The sequence below is a fragment of the Cherax quadricarinatus genome, chromosome 37 (genome assembly GCF_038502225.1).
Source record: "Cherax quadricarinatus isolate ZL_2023a chromosome 37, ASM3850222v1, whole genome shotgun sequence".
Taxonomy (NCBI): Eukaryota; Metazoa; Arthropoda; class Malacostraca; order Decapoda; family Parastacidae; genus Cherax; species Cherax quadricarinatus.
The window spans coordinates 2,974,828-2,997,687 of NC_091328.1; the positions used below are offsets into that span (position 1 = coordinate 2,974,828).

General features: G+C 37.0%; 1 protein-coding gene across 1 annotated transcript in view; it reads right to left on the reverse strand.

Moving 5' to 3' along the window:
- The window catches only part of LOC128702709 (dystrobrevin beta), a 56,970-nt gene that overhangs the window by 13,772 nt on the left and 20,338 nt on the right, over window positions 1–22,860 (reverse strand). Inside the window, exons 4-15 of the mRNA XM_070091710.1 lie at window positions 22,733–22,860; window positions 20,594–20,679; window positions 19,138–19,289; window positions 18,256–18,364; window positions 17,274–17,321; window positions 14,279–14,445; window positions 8,291–8,406; window positions 7,314–7,406; window positions 6,832–6,928; window positions 5,335–5,450; window positions 3,448–3,631; window positions 480–651 (exon numbers count right to left, since the gene is read on the reverse strand). The exon at window positions 22,733–22,860 is cut by the window's right edge and continues 3 nt beyond it. Of these exons, the coding sequence (XP_069947811.1) occupies window positions 480–651; window positions 3,448–3,631; window positions 5,335–5,450; window positions 6,832–6,928; window positions 7,314–7,406; window positions 8,291–8,406; window positions 14,279–14,445; window positions 17,274–17,321; window positions 18,256–18,364; window positions 19,138–19,289; window positions 20,594–20,679; window positions 22,733–22,860 (1,468 nt within the window). The remainder of the gene's footprint in view (window positions 1–479; window positions 652–3,447; window positions 3,632–5,334; window positions 5,451–6,831; window positions 6,929–7,313; window positions 7,407–8,290; window positions 8,407–14,278; window positions 14,446–17,273; window positions 17,322–18,255; window positions 18,365–19,137; window positions 19,290–20,593; window positions 20,680–22,732) is intronic.

A 22,860-nucleotide genomic window follows, 5' to 3' on the forward strand; every position in this document is an offset into this window, starting at 1 on the left:
CTAAACTATCGCTTGGTTTTTGGTCAACACATTCGCTCCATTCCAGTGCAACTCTACTGCTAAAATTCTTGCTGTAACCTAATGTAGTCTCTCGTCAACTTACAGAGAATACATTTCCTTAGACTTCTCAGCGAGATCCACCACACGTAGACTGGGGCTATTATCATATATTTCAGATTTTTCTGGAATGTGTAAAGCGAATTTTTGTAAATTTTTAAGTAATTTTATTCAAATATCTGCCAATACAAGTTATGTAATTTTCTACTTATAAAAATCTTTCCCCAATTAGATGCAAAAAAATAAAAATATTTTGGACTGGAATTCCATCTCAGAGAGACGAGGACTCAGCCACAATTAATTCGGATAATAGTGAGTTCACTGTAGATGGCAAATTAAAAGTTGTTACACCTTGAGGTAGAACGTTTTCTCAGAGAAAATAACCTATTATTATACTAAACATCAAGGCTGTTAATACTGACCTGAGTTTAATTCCCGAACAAGGCTGGACATTGCATTTGTCACAGAATCAGCCGCCACTAACAGGTCGTTCCTTAAACTTCGTGAGGCTAAACTATCATCAGGAGAATTATCTGGAGTGCAGCTTGAACCTGCGCTTGAGAATACTGAAAATAAAGAAAAAGCTGACATTATCTACTGATAAAAGTGACTATAATTTGTCTCTCTACTGTATGTTGGTTCCATATAACCAAATTACGTGAGATGTTTTCTCTGGAAAGGGCCAGCACTTCTGTAGTTCCATATATTGAATGAAAGTGGTCAGTCTAATGGAGTGCTGGAGTGCTGGAGTGCTGGAGTGCTCACTAACACAGTGAATATGATATACATTAATAGTTATTCGCAACAATAACAAACCAGTGTAGAAAATAACGTGGTGATTAAGACCTGTGCAACAGTTGTTTATCCTTATTGTTGAAAAGTTTCGCCTACACAGTAGGCTTCTTCAGTCAAATACAGAAGCAGCAGGTGTAGTAGTGAAATGAAGATGTAATCAGTCCACTAACCTTGGAGAAATAGTTTCTGAGGTGGTCAGTCCCTCAGCCTGGAGAAGAGTTCACCTCCATTCTACACAGTGGATAACATGTTAGATGAAATCGATTATGTCTTACTTGCGATAACTGACTCAGAGAAGGAAAAACCTTTACCATCACTCATCCAGGAGCTGTCTTGTCAGAAGTGGACCCACGTCACAGTTGAAATCACCTACTGAACTGAACCACTCCCACTCATCCTTCAGAATGTAGGTACCGTACCTAACACCTCTTTAAATAAAGCCCAGGTGCTATGTGCAACTATTCTAATCCTTAAAAACCGTTACACATTGGTTTTTCTAAGCAAGAAAGTGTGTAGAGCATATCAGAAGACAACAACAATTGTACAGCAAAAACACAAAGTAGAAGAAGCCATTAAAATAGATAACATAAATCGTCTACTACTGAAGATACTGCATGACTGTAGACCTATCAACATGTACCGGAGAAGCACCCAACCTAAGGAGGTCACAATCTGGTAGCACAAGCTATCAGGTTGATACTTGAGCTGAGTACTTGGGAGTTTGATGGAATCTGAATTTTTCCAACTTAAAACCATTGGGAGGCGCTGATATTTTCGCACACTATTTACATCCCCTTTATTTATTCCTGACGATGCTGTAGATAGGGAAGGTTTCTGATACATGGGATCATCTTTGTCATCCTCCTTTGTACATTTTCCAGAGAATTTATATCCATTCTGTAATACGGTGACCAAAACTGTGCAGCATAATCTAAATGAGGCCTAACCAAGGATGTATAGAGTTGAAGAACAACCTGAGGACTCCTATTATTTATGCTTCTTGATATGAAGCCAAGGATTCTATTAGCTTTATTGCGAACACTTATGCACTGTTGTCTTGGTTTCAGATTACTGCTAACCAGAACTCCTAAATCTTTTTCGCAATCCGTAATATTAAGATCTACATTATTTAGTTTATATGTGGCATGGTTATTGTCCTGTCCAACATTTAGAACTTTGCATTTGTCTATATTAAACTGCATCTGCCACTTCTCCGACCACTGCATCAGTCTATTCAAATCTTCCTGGAGTGCTCGAATGTCCTCGTCAGAATGAATTCGACGGCCTATTTTGGTGTCATCGGCAAACTTGCCGATGTCGCTCTTTATGCCCTCATCTATGTCGTTTATGTAGATTGTGAACAGCAGGGGGCCCAACACTGACCCCTGTGGAACACCGCTCGTGACGCTTCCCCACTCTGATTTCTCCCCATTTATGCAAACTCTCTGCTGCCTATTTGTCAACCAAGCCTCTATCCAGGAAAAAATTTCTCCTCCTATTCCATGTGCTTTAATTTTCCTCAATAGTCTCTGATGTGGGACCCTGTCAAAAGCCTTACTGAAGTCCATATACACAATATCATATTCATTACCATGATCTACCTCCTCAAATACCTTAGTGAAAAAAGTTAATAAATTCGTAAGGCAGGAACGCCCCTTTGTAAAACCATGCTGAGATTCGTTGATTAATTTATGCTTTTCAAGATGGCTACGAACTGCCTCGGCAATTATTGATTCCATAAATTTTCCCACTATGGAGGTTAGGCTTATTGGTCTATAGTTCGAAGCTAAGGACCTGTCACCTGTTTTGAAAATAGGTATCACATTTGCCATTTTCCACTTATCTGGCACCATGCCAGTTTGTAGTGATATGTTGAAAAGATTAGCCAAAGGTGTGCTAAGCTCCTCTTTACATTCCTTTAGAACCCTTGCATACAGTTCATCAGGGCCTGGGGATTTGTTAGGTTTTAATTTATCTATTTGCCTAAGGACCATGTCACTTGTGACCCTAATAGTGCACAGTTTATTATCGTCCTGTTCTACATAATTTATCATTACTGGAATATCGCTGGTATCCTCCTGTGTAAAAACTGAGAGGAAGTATGTGTTAAAAATTCTACACATTTCCTTATCACTGTCAGTGAGCTGACCCGAGGAACTTTTGAGTGGGCCTATCTTGTCCCTGATCTTACTTCTGTATACCTGAAAGAATCCTTTTGGGTTAGTCTTCGATTCTTTTGCAACTTTAACCTCATAATCTCTTTTTGCTTTTCTAATTCCCTTTTTTATTTCTCTCTTTAACTGAATATATCGATTTCTTAATTGCCCCTCTCCTCTTTTGATTTGCCTATATATGCCTCTCTTTTGACCAATCAGATATTTTAATCTATTGTTCATCCATTTAGGATCATTTTTGTTTGATCTGATTTCCCTATTTGGAACATAATTTGACTGAGCAGCTAGAACTATGCCCTGGAAAGCATCATATCGGCAACCATCACCACCTACCTGACCCTTAGTCAGGTCATTCCAGTTCAGCCCACCTAAAATTACTAATACAGGCTAGTAGGAAAAAAACGTACTACACTGCACCTACTTTGAGCATTTTCATGAGGCTTTCTAGCTGCTGCATTAGCTGCTTGCGCGAATCTTGGAGGTAGGATAGATTTGATTCCAGTTCATGGCGATGTGACCGGAGAACTCTTAACTCAGCTACCAGGGTCGGGTTGCTGCTACCCTCGACTCGCTCCTGCTGCCGCCTGCAAACATACACTCTGTTCCTGAAACCCAACTGAATTTGTAAAGATGTGCTGCTCTCACGGGCAATCATATTTTCCTTAGAACTTAAATATGAGAGAAGAATATTATTGCAAAACAACCATGCTTAAGTTATCTCTGGAACATTACGTTTGATTGCACACTTACTGCTTGGTCTATTAACTCTCTCGAGTTCGTGTAACGAAGAACGCACGATTCTACGATACCCAAGATTAGAGAAAAGAGCGTCTGAAAAGGGCTATGGTGCCTCTATCTCCTTTCCTTAAAATTTCCCTTGGCTATCTAGCCAGTTTAGTTTCATTTGTCATGGCTTTGAATATATTAAATAATAATCTTTCTATATCTCGGATTTGCTGAATCTGAGCATCTCTACTTCCCTGGACCACCTTACTATAGTGACTGGCACCGTGCATCCCAAGAGCCTCAGAATGAACCCAACATCTCAATCTTCGGCCTAAACAGTGGGAAGATATTCATTTTTGCCCAAAATTATGACTTATAACCCACGATTAGTATTTAATTATGGATGTGTTGTGACCTGTGACTAATGGATGTAGAACTAAGCTATGTGGTAATTTCGACACCTGTAAGTTGGCAGTAAATTAACTGCGATAGCAGCAGAATTGTTAATGAGCAGTGAATAAACACACAGTTCCAGTGGTTGGTAACTTATAACAACTCGACTCTTTCAATATATTTGATGTTTCTGTCACTCCATCATTTCTGTGGCTGAAGAATGAGACTCTTGTGCAACATTGGGGAATCTTTACTGAGGGAACGTTTAGCCAGCCAGTGGCTTCTTCAGTCCAATACAGTCCAATACAGGTTAAAAGATGAAGAAGAGTTTCAGGTAATCAGTCCCACAAGGGTCTCATTCTTCAATATTTAATGCTGATCCACTGACCTGCAACACACCCACCTTATTTACAAAGCGCACATTTACAAAGAACACTCACTGCGTCTTTCACCTTCAAATTTTTAATTTGGTTATCATGTTTCTCCTCAGATATATCACCATGATCACTAACATTATGTTAAGTGAAAAATGGTCTGGTGATACCGACAAAATATGAAAAAAAAGACATTTATGTATAGTTCAGAACATTTATTAGAGGAAACGTTGAAACCACGACGGGCGAAACGTTTATTCTACAAAAATCTCTCTTTCTACAGTATGCTAATTCTCAAGAACAAGGAGAAAAATCATTAATAAAAGAACTTACGATTCCCTTCAGAGTATTATGGAATCTTATGAGGTTAATCTCCTAAGTAAGGGATTTTTGTGACCTGTTCCAGCTAGGTTAGGTAAGATTTGTCAGGAAACAGGACAAGTGTTTCCTGACGCTGGTCTCAGTCAGATGATGACCCGCCGTTGGAGCTTTTGGTCATCTGACCGAGGCCTTCCGCTGGCTTTCCGGTCCACCCCTTTAAAAAATATGGTCATATATAACCAACATGTTAAAGACCTGTTCCAGCCATTGTATTGTGGCTATTTAATAACTATAACTCTTAATAATAATAAAAACTGTAAAGAAAATTAGAGAGTCTCCCATGAAGTGAGAACCTTGTTGCTAGTAAAGGGCTTTGGATTCAATGAATTGGAGGTACCATCCCCTTCTTTGGGTCGACTATGATTGCCTGCCACTACCCAGGCGCTGAATAAACCCTATGACTGTAATGGAATTAAAAAGAAACACTCTTTTACCTTAGAGCATTGATTTCTCTCATAATATCCCTGTTTTTTGCTTCCAGTGACTGGATAAGCTCACGCTGTGCTGAAGACGCGTCAAATCCAGGACTGGAGTCAACACTCTCACTCCCCTAGACAAAAAAAAAAAAAATAAGAGAATACAAAACTTGAACATTGAGCACCGTCAACTTCATCTAAGACATTTGTACAACATTCGAGTGTCTTTATTCTGGATAAAGATACCCAAATGAGACACTTTGAATAAATTTATCTCAGCAAGGTCATAAATTAAATGTTTTTCTAGTTATGGAATTAGATGAACTGTGTGGGTATTTGTAGTGGGTAAAGGAGACTCGATGGCCGAGGTGGCCCACGTCTGGCTTATTCAACTGACACTTATTCAACTGACACAAGGCAAAGTATTGAACTGAAGTCATCCTTTAATCCTGTGCCATAAGATTACATTAACTGTTGTCCTTCTCAATGCCCAAGAGCATTACTAAGGTAAACAGGCAAGGACATATGATTATATGGGCACTGAAGGGAGAAATTGGGGTATAGTATATCGTTGGATGAGTGTGAAAATCAGGAGTGATGGGTGAGAGCGTCGGTGAGGTGTGGGAGTGAGCCGAAGAGGTTCGAGAGCGGGAGAGGTGTGTGAGAGTGAATCTGAGTAGTGCAGGAGTGAAGGGAAAGAGTCTGAGAGTAAATTGGAGGAGTTTGAAGATGAATTGAAGAACACTGTGGGACAGAGTTGGAGAGACGTTCTGACCCTTAACAAGAGTAGCTCTTCCCCTGAAAATATTAATGACCTAATAAGACTGTAATTACTTATTAAGACTTACTGGTTAATGATAGATTAATATTTGAATACTAAGATCGAATAAAAAAATATGCCAAGCAAACATGTATTATACGAGTAAAACACATGTGGGGATTAATACACACCTGCCTTTCTCACATACCTGGCGGTGTTGATCACCAGAGGATTAATACACACCTGCCTTTCTCACATACCTGGCGGTGTTGATCACCAGTTTTGACGTGAAGAAATATCAAGGAATAATGCAGAATGCCTAGAACAATGACTCAGTTATACAGTACCTGTGTGGAATGAGACACACTTGCCCAACATTTGGGAATCTATACACAAATAACCCGTACATAGAAGAGAGAAGCTTACGACGACGTTTCGGTCCGACTTGGACCATTTACAAAGTCACACTAACGAGGAGAAGAGCAGGATGGGTATATATAGGCAGGAGGAGGTAGTGGTAGTAGTCGTGGTAGTAGTGGAGGTGGAAGGAACGTCGTCGTAAGCTCCTTTCTTCTATGTGCGGGTTATTTGTGTTTCGTTCCAGTCACGGTATTGTGCCTTTTTTTGTTATTTGGGAATCTATATTGTGGAAATCCTTCGACAATGAAGATTCCTAAATGCTACACAAGTGCCCCATTCTTTAACTTGTTGCTTATCTAAACTATTTACATCACAGAACCTTTGTGTTGCCTCACCGAGTGGGAAGTCTGGTTAGCCAGACGGGCGGCGTAGTGAGCGATAAGTCGATGTTCTTCATCCAGCTGACTCCAATCAGGCAAGCTGCTGACACAGCTTCAAAAGAAGCAGCAAGGTTAGTGATGCCATTTTGTATCGCTAAAGAAGACTTTTTGATTACTAAACAATCTTAAATGGTGAATATGCTGTAGCTGTTGTTTATTAAATACTCTTCAGTGATATCGGTTTGCAGGAACGAAAATGAGTTTTGAGACTCTCTGATCGCGGGTTCTGTCCCCGCCCGTGGTATGGTTTAAGTTAGTAAAAGCAAATCACGAAACAGCTTATGCACTGAGGGGAAATGTGTTAGCAAGATTCACAACGCGGGTTATGGTATTTACCGTAAAGACGTTTCACTCACTGAGAACTTTATAAGTTTAGTCATATTTACATAATGTCGATGTAGTCCACTATTGTATTACTGTTGAGGGAAGTAACTTACCTCCGGCTGGAGGAACGACTGTCCAGCGTGGTAGGCGGAGGTGCTGCAGCCCCTCCTTCAAAACCATTGTGGGTAGGAAGAGGCGAAGGAGGTCTGGAAACATTAATAATAATAATAATAATAATAATAATAATAATAATAATAATAATAATAATAATAATAATAATAATAATAATAATAATAATAATAATAATAATAATCTTTATATCTACAAGTACGTGTACATGGTATACAGACCATAGCTGAGTGGGCCAGAGTGTGATGTCATATGTGGCTGTGATGTAAGTGGGCCAGAGTGTGATGTCATCTGTGGCTGTGATGTAAGTGAGCCAGAGTGTGACGTCATCTGTGGCTGTGATGTAAGTGGGCCAGAGCGTGATGTCATCTGTGGCTGTGATGTAAGTGGGTGAGAGTGTGATGTCATCTGTGGCTGTGATGTAAGTGGGCCAGAGTGTGATGTCATCTGTAGCTGTGATGTAAGTGGGCCATGGTGTGATGTCATCTGTGGCTATGATGTAAGTGGGCCAGAGTGTGATGTCATCTGTATCTGTGATGTAAGTGGGCCAGAGTGTGATGTCATCTGTAGCTGTGATGTAAGTGTGCCAGAGTGTGATATCATCTGTAGCTGTGATGTAAGTGGGCCAGATTGTGATGTCATCTGTAGCTGTGATGTAAGTGGGCCAGAGTGTGGTGTCATTTGTAGCGTGATGTGAATGGATGTCGGCCTCCCTTATTGGATTTCCCCGTGTAAGATGGCTTTGACAAGTGACCTGGTAGTAATACATATCCCTTGATTCTGCCCTGTAGTGCTAGAGGTCTCCTTTGTGATTTCTGCTCCAAGTACAACGCTTTCTATGGTAGTCTAGACATCATCTGTCCCGTCGCCCAGATCACAGTCTCCCCACTAACATTGCACGTATATATCTCCCCTCCCCCACCAGCACCTCCCACCCCTCTATATAACAACTAATACTTACACTATATGGGAAAGATTTAAGGTCTTCTCAGGATGTTCGGGAAACCGTGGTCTATCTATTGATGGTCTATCAGGTACACAGCGCAAACTACGGCGGAAAGAATGCCGAGTTGGGGTCTGAAATACGTATGATATAAAAAATCTATTAAATTCTGTAATGAGTTGAAGGTCTGATATGTACATGATATGTATAAAGTACGATGCAGTGTCTGAAATTGTTTCTGTGGAGAAAAAATTCAGCAAATAATACGGTAGATGAATGTATCTGCATACAAATAGCATGGATACACAATAACACCATTTAGCACACAATAACACCATATAACACAAAATAACACCATATAACACACAATAACACCATTTAGCACACAATGAAACCATATAACACACAATGACACCATTTAGCACAAAATAACACCATATAATACACAAAAACACCATTTACCTGGAGTTTACCTGGAGAGAGTTCCGGGGGTCAATGCCCCCGTGGCCCGGTCTGTGACCAGGCCTCCTGGTGGATCAGAGCCTGATCAACCAGGCTGTTGCTGCTGGCTGCACGCAAACCAACGTACGAGCTACAGCCCGGCTGATCAGGAACTGACATTAGGTGCTTGTCCAGTGCCAGCTTGAAGACTGCCAGGGGTCTGTTGGTAATCCCCCTTATGTGTGCTGGGAGGCAGTTGAACAGTCTCGGGCCCCTGACACTTATTGTATGGTCTCTTAACGTGCTAGTGATACCCCTGCTTTTCATTGGGGGGATGGTGCATCGTCTGCCAAGTCTTTTGCTTTCGTAGCGAGTGATTTTCGTGTGCAAGTTCGGTACTAGTCCCTCTAGGATTTTCCAGGTGTATATAATCATGTATCTCTCCCTCCTGCGTTCCAGGGAATACAGGTTTAGGAACCTCAAGCGCTCCCAATAATTGAGGTGTTTTATCTCCGTTATGCGCGCCGTGAAAGTTCTCTGTACATTTTCTAGGTCGGCAGTTTCACCTGCCTTGAAAGGTGCTGTTAGTGTGCAGCAATATTCCAGCCTAGAGAGAACAAGTGACCATCATGGGCTTGGCCTCCCTAGTTTTGAAGGTTCTCATTATCCATCCTGTCATTTTTCTAGCAGATGCGATTGATACAATGTTATGGTCCTTGAAGGTGAAATCCTCCGACATGATCACTCCCAGGTCTTTGACGTTGGTGTTTCGCTCTATTTTGTGGCCAGAATTTGCTTTGTACTCTGATGAATATTTAATTTTCTCATGTTTACCATATCTGAGTAATTGAAATTTCTCATCGTTGAACTTCATATTGTTTTCTGCAGCCCACTGAAAGATTTGGTTGATGTCCGCCTGGAGCTTTGCAGTGTCTGCAATGGAAGACACTGTCATGCAGATTCGGGTGTCATCTGCAAAGGAAGACACGGTGCTGTGGCTGACATCCTTATCTATGTCGGATATGAGGATGAGGAACAAGATGGGAGCGAGTACTGTGCCTTGTGGAACAGAGCTTTTCACCGTAGCTGCCTCGGACTTTACTCTGTTGACGACTACTCTCTGTGTTCTGTTAGTGAGGAAATTATAGATCCATCGACCGACTTTTCCTGTTATTCCTTTAGCACACATTTTGTGCGCTATTACGCCATGGTCACACTTGTCGAAGGCTTTTGCAAAGTCTGTATATATTACATCTGCATTCAATAACACCATATAACACACAATGACACCATTTAGCACACAATAACATCATATAACACACAATAACACCATATAACACACAATAACACCATTTAATACACAATAACACCATTTAGAACACAATAACACCATACAACACACAATGACACCATTGAGCACACAATAACACCATATAACACACAATAACACCATATAACACACAATAACACCATTTAACACACAGTAACACCATTTAGCACACAATAACACTATTTAGCACACAATAACACCATATAAGCAGTGTTCCTACATTCTTATGTTCTTATGTTCTTATAACACACAATGACACCATTTAGCACACAATAACACCATATAACACACAATAACACTATTTAGCACACAATAACACCATATAACACACAATAACACCATTTAGCACACAATAACACCATATAACACACAATGACACCATATAACACACAATAACACCATTTAGCACACAATAAAACCATATAACACACAATGACACCATTTAACACAAAATAACACCATATAATACACAATAACACCATGTAACACACAAAAACACCATTTAGCACACAATAACACCATATAACACACAATGACACAATTTAGCACACAATAACACCATATAACACACAAAAACACAATATAACACACAATAACACCATTTAATACACAATAACACCATTTAGCACACAATAACACCATACAACACACAATGACAAAATTTAGCACACAATAACACCATATAACACACAATAACACCATATACCACACAATAACACCATTTAACACACAATAACACCATTTAGCACACAATAACACTATATAACACACAATGGCACCATTTAGCACACAATAGCACCATATAACACACAATAACACCACTTAGCACACAATAACACCATATAACACACAATAAGACCATTTAGCACACAATAACACCATATAACACACAATGACACCATATAGCACATAATGCCACCATTTAGCACACAATAACACCATTTAGCACACAATAACACCATATAACACACAATAACACCATTTAGCACACAATAACACCATTTAACACAATAATACCATATAACGCACAATAACACGATTTAGCACACAATAGCACCATTTAGCACACAATAACACCATATAACACCCAATGACACCATTTAGCACACAATAAGACCATATAACACACAATAACACCATATAACACACAATAACACCATATAACACAATACCACCATTTAGCACACAATAGAACTATTTAGCACACAATAACATCATATAACACACAACGACACCATTTAGCACACAATAACACCATATAACGCACAATTACACCATATAACACACAATAACACCATATAACACAATACTACCATTTAGCACACAATAGCACTATTTAGCACACAATAACATCATATAACACACAACGACACCATTTAGCACACAATAACACCATATAACGCACAATTACACCATATAACACACAATAACACCATTTAGCACACAATAACACCATATAACACACAATAACACCCTATAACACATAATAACACCATTTAGCACACAAAAACACAATATAACACACAATGACACCATTTAGCACTCAATAACACCATATAACACACAATAGCACCATATAACACACAATAACACTATTTAGCACGCATTAACACCATTTATCACACAATAACACCATATAACACACAAAGACACCATTTAGCACACAACACCATTTAGCACACAATAACACCATATAACACACAGACACCATTTAGCACACAACAACACCATATAACACAAAATAACACCATATAACACACTGTAACACCATATAACACACATAAACACCATTTAGCACACATTAACACCCTATAACATACCATAACGCCATTTGGCACACAATAACAGCATATAACACACAATAACACCATACAACACACAATAACACCATATACCACACAATGACACCATATAACACACAATAATATCATATAACGCACAATAACCCCATTAAGCACACAATAACACCATTTAGCACACAATAACACCGTATAACATATAATGACACCATCTAGCACATAATAACACCATATAACACACAATAACATCATATAACTCACAATAACACCGTATAACACACAATAACACCATTTAGCACACAATAACACCATTTAGCACACAATAACACCATATAATACACAAAGACGCTATTTAGCACACAGAAACACCATATAACACACAATAACACCATATAACACACAATAACACCATATAACACACAGTAACACCATTTAGTACACAATAACACCATATAATACACAAAGACACTATTTAGAACACAATAACACCATATAACACAAAATAACACCATATAACACACAGCAATACTATGTAACAGTGATTCCACTCAAATAGTAGAACTACAAAAAGCACAATATAACCATGTAACATTCAATAACACCACATAGCACACAGTAACACCACATAAGATAATGACACCACGTAACACACAGTAGCACCCCACATAACACATGAATACCACCTAGTTCGCAATAACACGGCATAACACACAATATCATCCACATTACACACAAGCATGCAACAAAACATACATTATCATCCACATAACACACAAGCATGCAACATAACACACATTATCATCCACATAACACACAAGCATGCAACATAACACACATTATCATCCACATAACACACAAGCATGCAACATAACACACATTATCATCCACATAACACACGAGCATGCAACATAACACACATTGAACCCCATCAACTGCAAAAAAAAAAAATACACGAACACCTGTCAGCAACAGTTTCAAGGTCAATTTAAATAAACAAATTAAATACCTCGGTTTAAATCGCCATTTTTGTTAGACTTTCCTGGTTGCGTTTATATAACGGGGTTAAATGTGGCTGGAATCATTTAGGTAAATACTGATGTTTTGCATAAGACTAGTTAAATGGCTTTGGTTAAATAGCGAGGTTAAATGTCATTGCTTAAAAGGGCTGAGTTTAGATATAGGGGTTAAATGAGTCTTCAGTCTCTCTGCGAAAAGAGACATTTGAAAATTATGAAAAAAATTGAAAATCTCAGAAATAATGAAATAAATTTATCCTATAATTGAGCACAAGTTTAGTTATTTATTCATTTAATTCTGGATCTCCTATTTACGTTTTTTAACAAATTGCAAATTTAGAATTATATCATTATTGACGTAATGTCGGGTCAACTCTGTAGGTAATAAATTAAGTATTTGTTTTTATGCTATACAAATTAATATACATTAGTGAACAATAGACACTGGCAACTCTGGCCAGGTGTCTAGACACTAGTGAGTCACAACAATAACACCTCAGTGGGCCACTGGGCCTTGCCGGGGGAGGTAGGGTGATTACGGCTCATGTTTCTGGTGGTATTGTGCCGTCTACATCCGTTATTTATGAATCTATTGACCTGAATCTTCGACATGCTGTAAATAAATGCCGCTGCCATAACGTCATGTTCTCACATTATTGTTCTTGTTTATAGTTTGATTTTTAAAATGTTACGAATTTTTCGCGTACCTTTTGTCTCATATTCGTTATTTTCTTGTCAACTGTTATTTAAATGGACAAAAATAAAAACCTTGAACAGTGTATTGTCAATTACTACATTCACAAGATGCAGCGCTAAACCCGTAGGGGTCATGCAGCGCCTGAGGTAAACAGGAAGTTATCAGATTTGATCCGAGGAAGAGGGTCGCCTACCATTGATTTTTGCATCAATTTTTTGTTTCTCAATTTTTTTTTTAAATTCTCTTATTTTTCTCTAATTTGTTTTATGTCTAGTGTATATGTTGTGAAGGGCTCTTGAAACAAGCAACTGGAGCTGATCTCCCCTTCCTTGGATCAAACCTACTAATAATTCAGCTATGATGGGTTCACCGAAGAATATATACACTACGAGGTTTGTATCTCGGTGTATTTAAACGAAGAGATGTATATTTCTCAGTGTATATGCAACAAGAGATGTGTATCTCAGTGTATATAAAATGAGAGATTAATTTTATTCCAATTTTAGGAAGCAAATATGGATATAATAATAATAATAATAATAATAATAATAATTATTATTATTATTATTATTATTATTATTATTATTATTATTATTATTATTATTATTATCAGTAAGGAAACAGAGTATTTCACACAGACCAACACAAGGAGACTCTCAGACTTGCACTGCATGACCCTTGTCAGTTTAGCCCTTTATTTGATTATAATAATCTCAGACTTACGAAGGAAGTGTATTCCTTGACTTGATGATGTATGGAGTGAGGCGGCGAAAAACGCCCCAGCCAGAAGCACTCCTGACACATGCTGTAGTTATGGCACTTCTCGCACTTGTACCGCAGCCCACTGAAGTTCTCTCTCCTGCATCCATCACACATGGTCTGGTGGATGACTGGAAGCAAAGAACGGTCATCAGGAAGATTCACAGCCTTAACAAAAATATATTTTAACTACACGTTTGGTATGTACAATACTGTGCATATATTCCTCGGTGTAGAAGTGGTGAAATTGATTTGTATACACTAGCACCGCCATCCATACACTACCACCACCCTCTATACACTAACAGTACTCTTCACACACACACACAGCTGAGCACTGCTGTACATTCTTTTATTACAACCTACAAACATAAATTGTGGATCCCTGTATAACCTTCCATTACAACCTACAAACAGGATTCTTGTATTTCAGTAGTAAATCAACTAAACGTAGACATGCCAAGACATTATTGTAAACGACTTTCCCTCTCGAGTGAGGGCTTTATCATGCAACTTAGTAAAGCTCTCGCTGGGTTATATGTCTCAACAAAGGACTAATAAAGGCTACCTCTACATGTAAAGCGAGCTTGTAAGTATTGAAATTATTTGCGATGCTTTATAAAGCTCCACTGTGGGTGAAACGTCCTTCAATAAATGTTTCCCTTGTTTAAAGAGTCTTTGAATTACCGCTTGTCTCACCACTGTCTTCCTACCTGTCTACCTGTCAATGATTTACAACATATCCGCTTACTCTTTCACTCACTTAATATATCAGAATTATACAGCATAAATGAGATCAGTCTTACATATATGAATAACATATACAAAAAAATAGTGTGAAGTAACTCTAACAGAATACTGAAGGGTTTGTACTAGTACTAAAAATGAATAATGATGGAAGAACACCGAAACTATCACTAGTGCAAGTCAAACATACAAACACAGCAAACAATACAGAGTTGTGCCCTAACCTAACAACCTTAAAATTCAGTTGTAATATCTAATTGTCCTGTGCATAAGAAATTAACACAAAGGTATATATATATATATATATATATATATATATATATATATATATATATATATATATATATATATATATATATATATATATATATATATATATATATTCATAGTAAAAACGTGTTTTGGACCTGTTTTTTTTTCGTCGTACTATCGGCAGTACGCTGCTGCATAATTTGAGTATCATAATTAAACTAGCTATATCTTACTATGTGGGATATTGATCATACTGGTAAATATTGAATATTACACTAGATATTGTCTATTATACTATAAATTGTCTATTACAAGAGACACCATGTGAGGAAGGTAGACCTTACTACAACACTACCTCACATTCCTAACTGCTAGGTGGATCGGTATCACATTAATCCGGAGAGACTGTTTAAGGTTAGCTCTCTCTCTCATCTCTCCGTCTCTCTAGAGGAGTCAGGAAGATTATCATGATGGAGAGCACTGCAGCCACTGTCTTATCATGACTTTATTTCCTTATACATAAATTTATCGTTTATTACATAAATAATATATGTTTTTCTATAACAGACTTGAGATATCTCGGCTACTTCTTTTCCCTTTATCAGTAACTAATCACAAGCTTAAACATAAAAAGAGTGTCCATTAAGGGAAGAAATCACTATACAACTCATAATTAAAAATAACCAAAAGTATCAGTGGACAAAAATAATATTGCAGAAAAAAATTAGCTTTCGTGTCCCTACACGCACATCTTCTGAGGGCTACTTCCTCTGAAGATGTGTATGACAACGCCCGGAAGTGCTTACGTGTTTTTTATTCGATTTTTTTTCACTGTGATATGCTTCATAAAACATTATAATATTGAACACTGAACGCCATGCAGCTTGCAAGATTGACATGGGCGATAACAAGGGCGAACTCAGCATTTCTAACCATGCTTTAAAAAATGCCTTAAAAATACTGCATTTATGCAGAGAATATATATATATATACATACATACATACATATATATATATATATATATATATATATATATATATATATATATATATATATATATATATATATATATATATATATATATATATGTACATACATACATACATACATATATATATATATATATATATATATATATATATATATATATATATATATATATATATATATATATATATATATATATATATATATATATATATATGTCGTGCCGAATAGGCAGAACTTGCTATCTTGGCTTAAATAGCAACGCTCATCTTGCCATATAGGACAAGTGAAAATTTGTGTATGCAATAATTTCGCCAAAGTCATTCTGAACCTAACGAAAAAAAAATATTTCACTGTGTTTGTTCAGTATTAAATTATTATAAACAATTCTAAAATATATTTAGTTGGGTTAGGCTACAATAAATTGTTCTTGTTATAATAAGGTTAGGTAAGTTTTCTAAGATTCTTTTGGTATAGAATTATTAATTTTTACATTAAAATAAATGAAAAAAAATATACCTTTAAACGTATAAGGGAAAATTTTTTTAAAGGACTTAATTTTAATTGAGTTCTTGCTAATTGACCAATTTTACCTATTTGACACGACATATATATATATATATATATATATATATATATATATATATATATATATATATATATATATATATATATATATATATATATATATATATATATAATGAATTGAAAAAGGTAAAAAAGATTTTTCATTATTATTATTTGCATAGTTTTTAAGGCACTATTTCCAAAAAAATTATTAGTTAAGTTCGCCATTCTTATCGACTCTTCACATTATTACTCTGTAATATCTTTAAATAACACTTATCGTGATATTCAACATATTTACTTATGGAAGAAGATAATGGTAACACTTCACAAGGACGTTAATGATACTTGTAGACTGACTATGGTACTCTCCAAGAACAATGGAACTTTAAGGCTAAGACTTACATTCATCAAAAAAGGCATCGTCAATCAGTTCAACAGCCCACAGAGCATCTATAATTCAAAACACATTGAGATAAGCAAGCTTTATTTATCTCATTTATCAACATTTGAACTTTCTCTTCTAGCATGATTACAGTAACATAAAAAGATAATAATAAGTATTTTTATGGAACACTGAATAATTGAATGTCGTCACTGCACATTTCAGTTTAAGCTTAATGTTTTTTTTTTCAGACAATCATTCAAAGTCAAAGGCCATTCTGAAAATAAATATATCAAGCAAAAACTAGGAAAATCTAAAAAAAATCAATATAATGCATGGATTTTAGTCAAATAAAGTACGTTACTCTTGATTTTTTAAAAAATAAGCAGAAGCAGCCATTATTTAAAAAAAACACAGTGAAAGTTCCCTAAATTGGTCCTCTCTTACTCAAAATTGATATTCTCAACCCTATTTTTTTTATTCTTGGTATATATTTTTAAACTGGCCCCCATTTCGGCCCAATGAAAATTTGTATATATATCTTCTCAGTGCTCATTTATTAAATATATTATTATTATTTTAATATGGTAGTTTGTTGAGTGTTTGCTGACTTCAAAATATTGGACGGGGGGGGGGGGGGTTTTACATTTTTCTTCGCTAGTTGTTTGGCGATTAAGTCTGGTATATAAATGAATATATGCTTTATCCTGCTATTTAATAACAATTGGTACCAAAGAGATAACAGTCCAGTCATTTAGGAATTTCTTCCCTAAGCGGAAGACCCATCGAGCTCTTAGACCAGTCCAGGGAACAATCACAGCGTGTGTGTATGAAGGTAATTCAAACACACTTCCCAGCCACTGTCGTTTCTCCCACACTGTGGAAGAAACGTCGTATATTTAAGACTTTTCTCTTGCTTAAGTGTCTTTGAATTGCCAGTTGTGGGTTCACACCACTGTCTAGCTACATGTGATCGTGTGTTAAGTATTTCTGCATCCATACCAGACTCTGAAGCAGCAAGACGGTGTAGAAGTGGCAGCCAGGCCAAACATTCTGGACCTGGATCCTCCAGAACTACTTCTAAGAAATCATTGACATTGATTTGCTTTATCTGAAAATCGAAATGTACAAATAAATATTATGATCCCTAAAATACCGTTTAGTTATCACACAGCAATAAGACGCAACACACTCTTAACAAAGAGAGTGTTGCACTCTTAACAAAGAGAGTGTTGAACTCTTAACAAAGAGAGTGTTGCGCTCTTAACAAAGAGTGTTGCACTCTTAACAAAGAGAGTGTGGCACTCTTAACAAAGAGAATATTTCACTCTTAACAAAGAGTGTGCTGCACTCTTAACAAAGAGTGTGTTAAAAATGGTTTAAAACCGACAGGTTGAAGATTGAGACACTTATGTGTCAAAATCTTAAAGATCAGTATCTCTACCAATTTTAACATATCACTGTAGCTCCCGTTAAATATCTCATTAACACAGTAAGGCGCTTTCTGTGATCGTATTTGTTTAGACCTCCTCCCCTTTTCTGCAACATTGAAAGCTTCTGATGTGTTGATTGTAACAAGAAAGGCCTAGAACTACCATATATATATATATATATATATATATATATATATATATATATATATATATATATATATATATATATATATATATATATATATTTCAAACACGTTCCGCTGTAGGTGGCGCTTTCTCAAGTACCTAACGAAACACCATCCACAGCGAAGCGTCACTAACTGAAGGACTTAATCTATCCATGTGTCTATTATTCACTATCTGTCGCCTTCTGCTCACCTTGCAAGTGACCGTATGGTGTACTGGTATAGTCTAAGACGCTAAGAAAAATGCACTACATGTCATGACTTACCCCGTCAAATATATGAGTGACTAGATTTTCTGAGTACGAGAAACTTGGAGACTCAAAGACAGCAGCTGGTAGTGATAAGACTTCCTTCAGGTACTCGGAAAAACGACTAAGTGAAAGGTGTCCATTGCCATCAGATATTTGTGAGAATATATCTGTTGAAATTTTAAGGTTATTGAATATATATATATATATATATATATATATATATATATATATATATATATATATATATATATATATATATATAGATGTTGTATATCCACCATTATGTATGTATAAATATAGAGTTGTATATCCACCATTATGTATGTATAAATAATTGAGTTTATATATATATATATATATATATATATATATATATATATATATATATATATATATATATATATATACATATTTTTTTTTTTTTTTTTCAACAAGTCGGTCGTCTCCCACCGAGGCAGGGTGACCCAAAAAAGAAAGAAAATCCCCAAAAAGAAAATACTTTCATCATCATTCAACACTTTCACCACACTCACACATTATCACTGCTTTTGCAGAGGTGCTCAGAATACAACAGTTTAGAAGCATATACGTATAAAGATACACAACATATCCCTCCAAACTGCCAATATCCCAAACCCCTCCTTTAAAGTGCAGGCATTGTACTTCCCATTTCCAAGACTCAAGTCCGACTATATGAAAATAACCGGTTTCCCTAAATCCCTTCACTAAATATTACCCTGCTCACACTCCAACAGATCGTCAGGTCCCAAGTATCATTCGTCTCCATTCACTCCTATCTAACACGCTCATGCACGCTTGCTGGAAGTCCAAGCCCCTCGCCCACAAAACCTCCTTTACCCCCTATATATATATATATATATATATATATATATATATATATATATATATATATATATATATATATATATATATATATATATATATATATATATATATATATATATATATATATAAAGAAGAAAAGATGACACAAGCTTCATACACTTGCTAAGGGACCATCTTCAGTACCATGGGGAAATCACGCAGAAATATGAAAGAAATTCGCTCTTAGCTTTAAGCAGAGGCAAGTGATATGGAAATGTGTGTGTGTGTGTGTGTGTGTGTGTGTGTGTGTGTGTGTGTGTGTGTGTGTGTGTGTGTGTGTGCGTGTGTGTGTGTGTGTGTGTGAGTGAACACATCTGCTGCCTGGAAGACAAAAAATCTTTAAAATTATCGAGACACAATTAGGAATTACAGATCAGTGGGACAAGACATATTAAGAGCAATTTTAATACAAAGATAAACACAGCAAATATTTTACAAACCAAATCAATACACATCTATTTTTTTTTAAAATTCAAACAGATTTTAGACCATCAAATAAAATAAAAAAAATTAATTATCTACCAGTTATGAATTTAATAATGCAAGTGCACTGCAATCACGAGACAAGAATGGAATAATGACTCACATCTGAGTTTATCCAGAGGCTTGCTACTACACAGAGTGGCTAGTGCAACCTTCACACTAAACACACGAAGTTTTCCCTCATCATCTCTGCAAGAACATTATGTTAATATTAACAATTTACCTGATCTTAGAGGAAAAACTTTAAATCAAAATATATGTTATTAATCTCATTCGTATCTATTCTGTTATTACCTTTAAAGATAATTACATCGATAACCGATGCATTATCCAGGCTAAAAATATATATTTTTTTGTGTTATTTTAATCATTACAAAGCGTAATTATTACAGGATATTGTGACAGCTTTGACACCTCGGTAATATTATCTTTGATAAGCAAAACAACACGCTGACAAATTTCACAACATTTATCGAACGTGGAACTGATGCAACCAAAATTGTTCAGCTCATCACTTAATCTTTTACTGGAACAATAGTGTGTGGGCAAGAGAGATATTCCTTAATTGTTGGAAATGCCTGATAATATATCGAAAAATAAAAATTCTCTTTCATTATTAAACTAATTATAACTGAGATTTTTCTAATTTACAATAGAAAAAAAATCTTTTAATACAGAAGAGTAATGTAAAGTATTGGTAATGTAGGGATCGCTGAAGACATGTAAGACTTTATCAGTCAGTCTGAAGTGTAGTGTAACAAGATACGCATTTTATAGTTACTAAACTGGGACATATACTCCAGCTGGGCCGGTCCTTAGGAACAGGCAGCAGGTGCTGGCCCTTAGGGACAGGCAGCAGGTGCTGTTCCTTAGGAACAGGCAGCAGGTGCTGGTCCTTAGGGACAGGCAGCAGGTGCTGTTCCTTAGGGACAGGCAGCAGGTGCTTTTCCTTAGGGACAGGCAGCAGGTGCTGGCCCTTAGGGACAGGCAGCAGGTGCTGTTCCTTAGAAACAGGCAGCAGGTGCTGGTCCTTAAGAACAGGCAGCAGGTGCTGGTCCTTAAGAACAGGCAACAGGTGCTGGTCCTTAGGGACAGGCAGCAGGTGCTGGTCCTTAGGGACAGACAGCAGGTGCTGTTCCTTAGGGACAGACAGCAGGTGCTGTTCCTTAGGGACAGGCAGCAGGTGCTGGTCCTTAGGGACAGACAGCAGGTGCTGTTCCTTAGGGACAGGCAGCAGGTGCTTTTCCTTAGGGACAGGCAGCAGGTGCTGGTCCTTAAGAACAAGCAGCAGGTGCTGGTCCTTAGGGACAGGCAGCAGGTGCTGGTCCTTAGTGACAGGCAGCAGGTGCGAGGTGTCTGGGGCTCTGCTTAAAGACAATCTTAAACTATTTATTTATCTTAGACGAAAATAGAGTATAAGAGTTGATAGAGTAACTAAGTAATGCAAGAAAATCAAATATATTTATCTTGGCAAACGTAACGTACTAAAATTTACAATTAAAGCAATTTAATATAAGAAATTCCTACTTGCTATCAACATCCACCATAATTTTATTAATTATTATAGAAGAACATTAAATAATTTACTGCTCTATTCACCTCGTACAAAATAACAAGCTGTTTTCTACCATTGTTTTTGTAACACAATTTGAAAAAGCAAGTAAATTATGACTATCACCACTCATAATGAATAGGCTCGGTACAAGAATATTTCTTGACGGTCGAAACTTTCTTCAGATCGCGTCTTGGATGGTCCCATCATGAGTGCTGGCACCCGGGTTCTCTGCGGCCTACAACCAACTGTACGGGTTCTGTGCGGCCTAGAACCAACTGTACGGGTTCTGTGCGGCCTAGAACCAACTGTACGGGTTCTGTGCGGCCTAGAACCAACTGTACGGGTTCTGTGCGGCCTAGAACCAACTGTACGGGTTCTGTGCGGCCTAGAACCAACTCTACTGGATCAATATAATGCTCTGGCTACAATACTGAACCTAGAATTACAGGCAAAATATTTGGTAAATGGACAAAGATGCAACTAATGTGACATTTTATTGTGGCAACGTTTCGCTCTTCAGGAACTTTATCAAGCCACAATAAAGTGTTAAATTAGTTATATCTGTGTCCGTCTAAGTTTAACGGGCCGACTTTTCACCCCGTGTAGAGTTTTAGGAAGCCATGCAACCCTCCACAGCACAACACCGAGTGCAACATTTACGCAAAGACATGATTTTACGATACTAACTTGTCATATGCAGACAGCAACCAGTTTAGAAGTATTGAGGTAGATGACTCGATCACAACATGCTGACCCACTGGTAATCTCTTGTTTAAACTGTGGTACAGAGTTGATATTAACGTCTCCAAACGCGA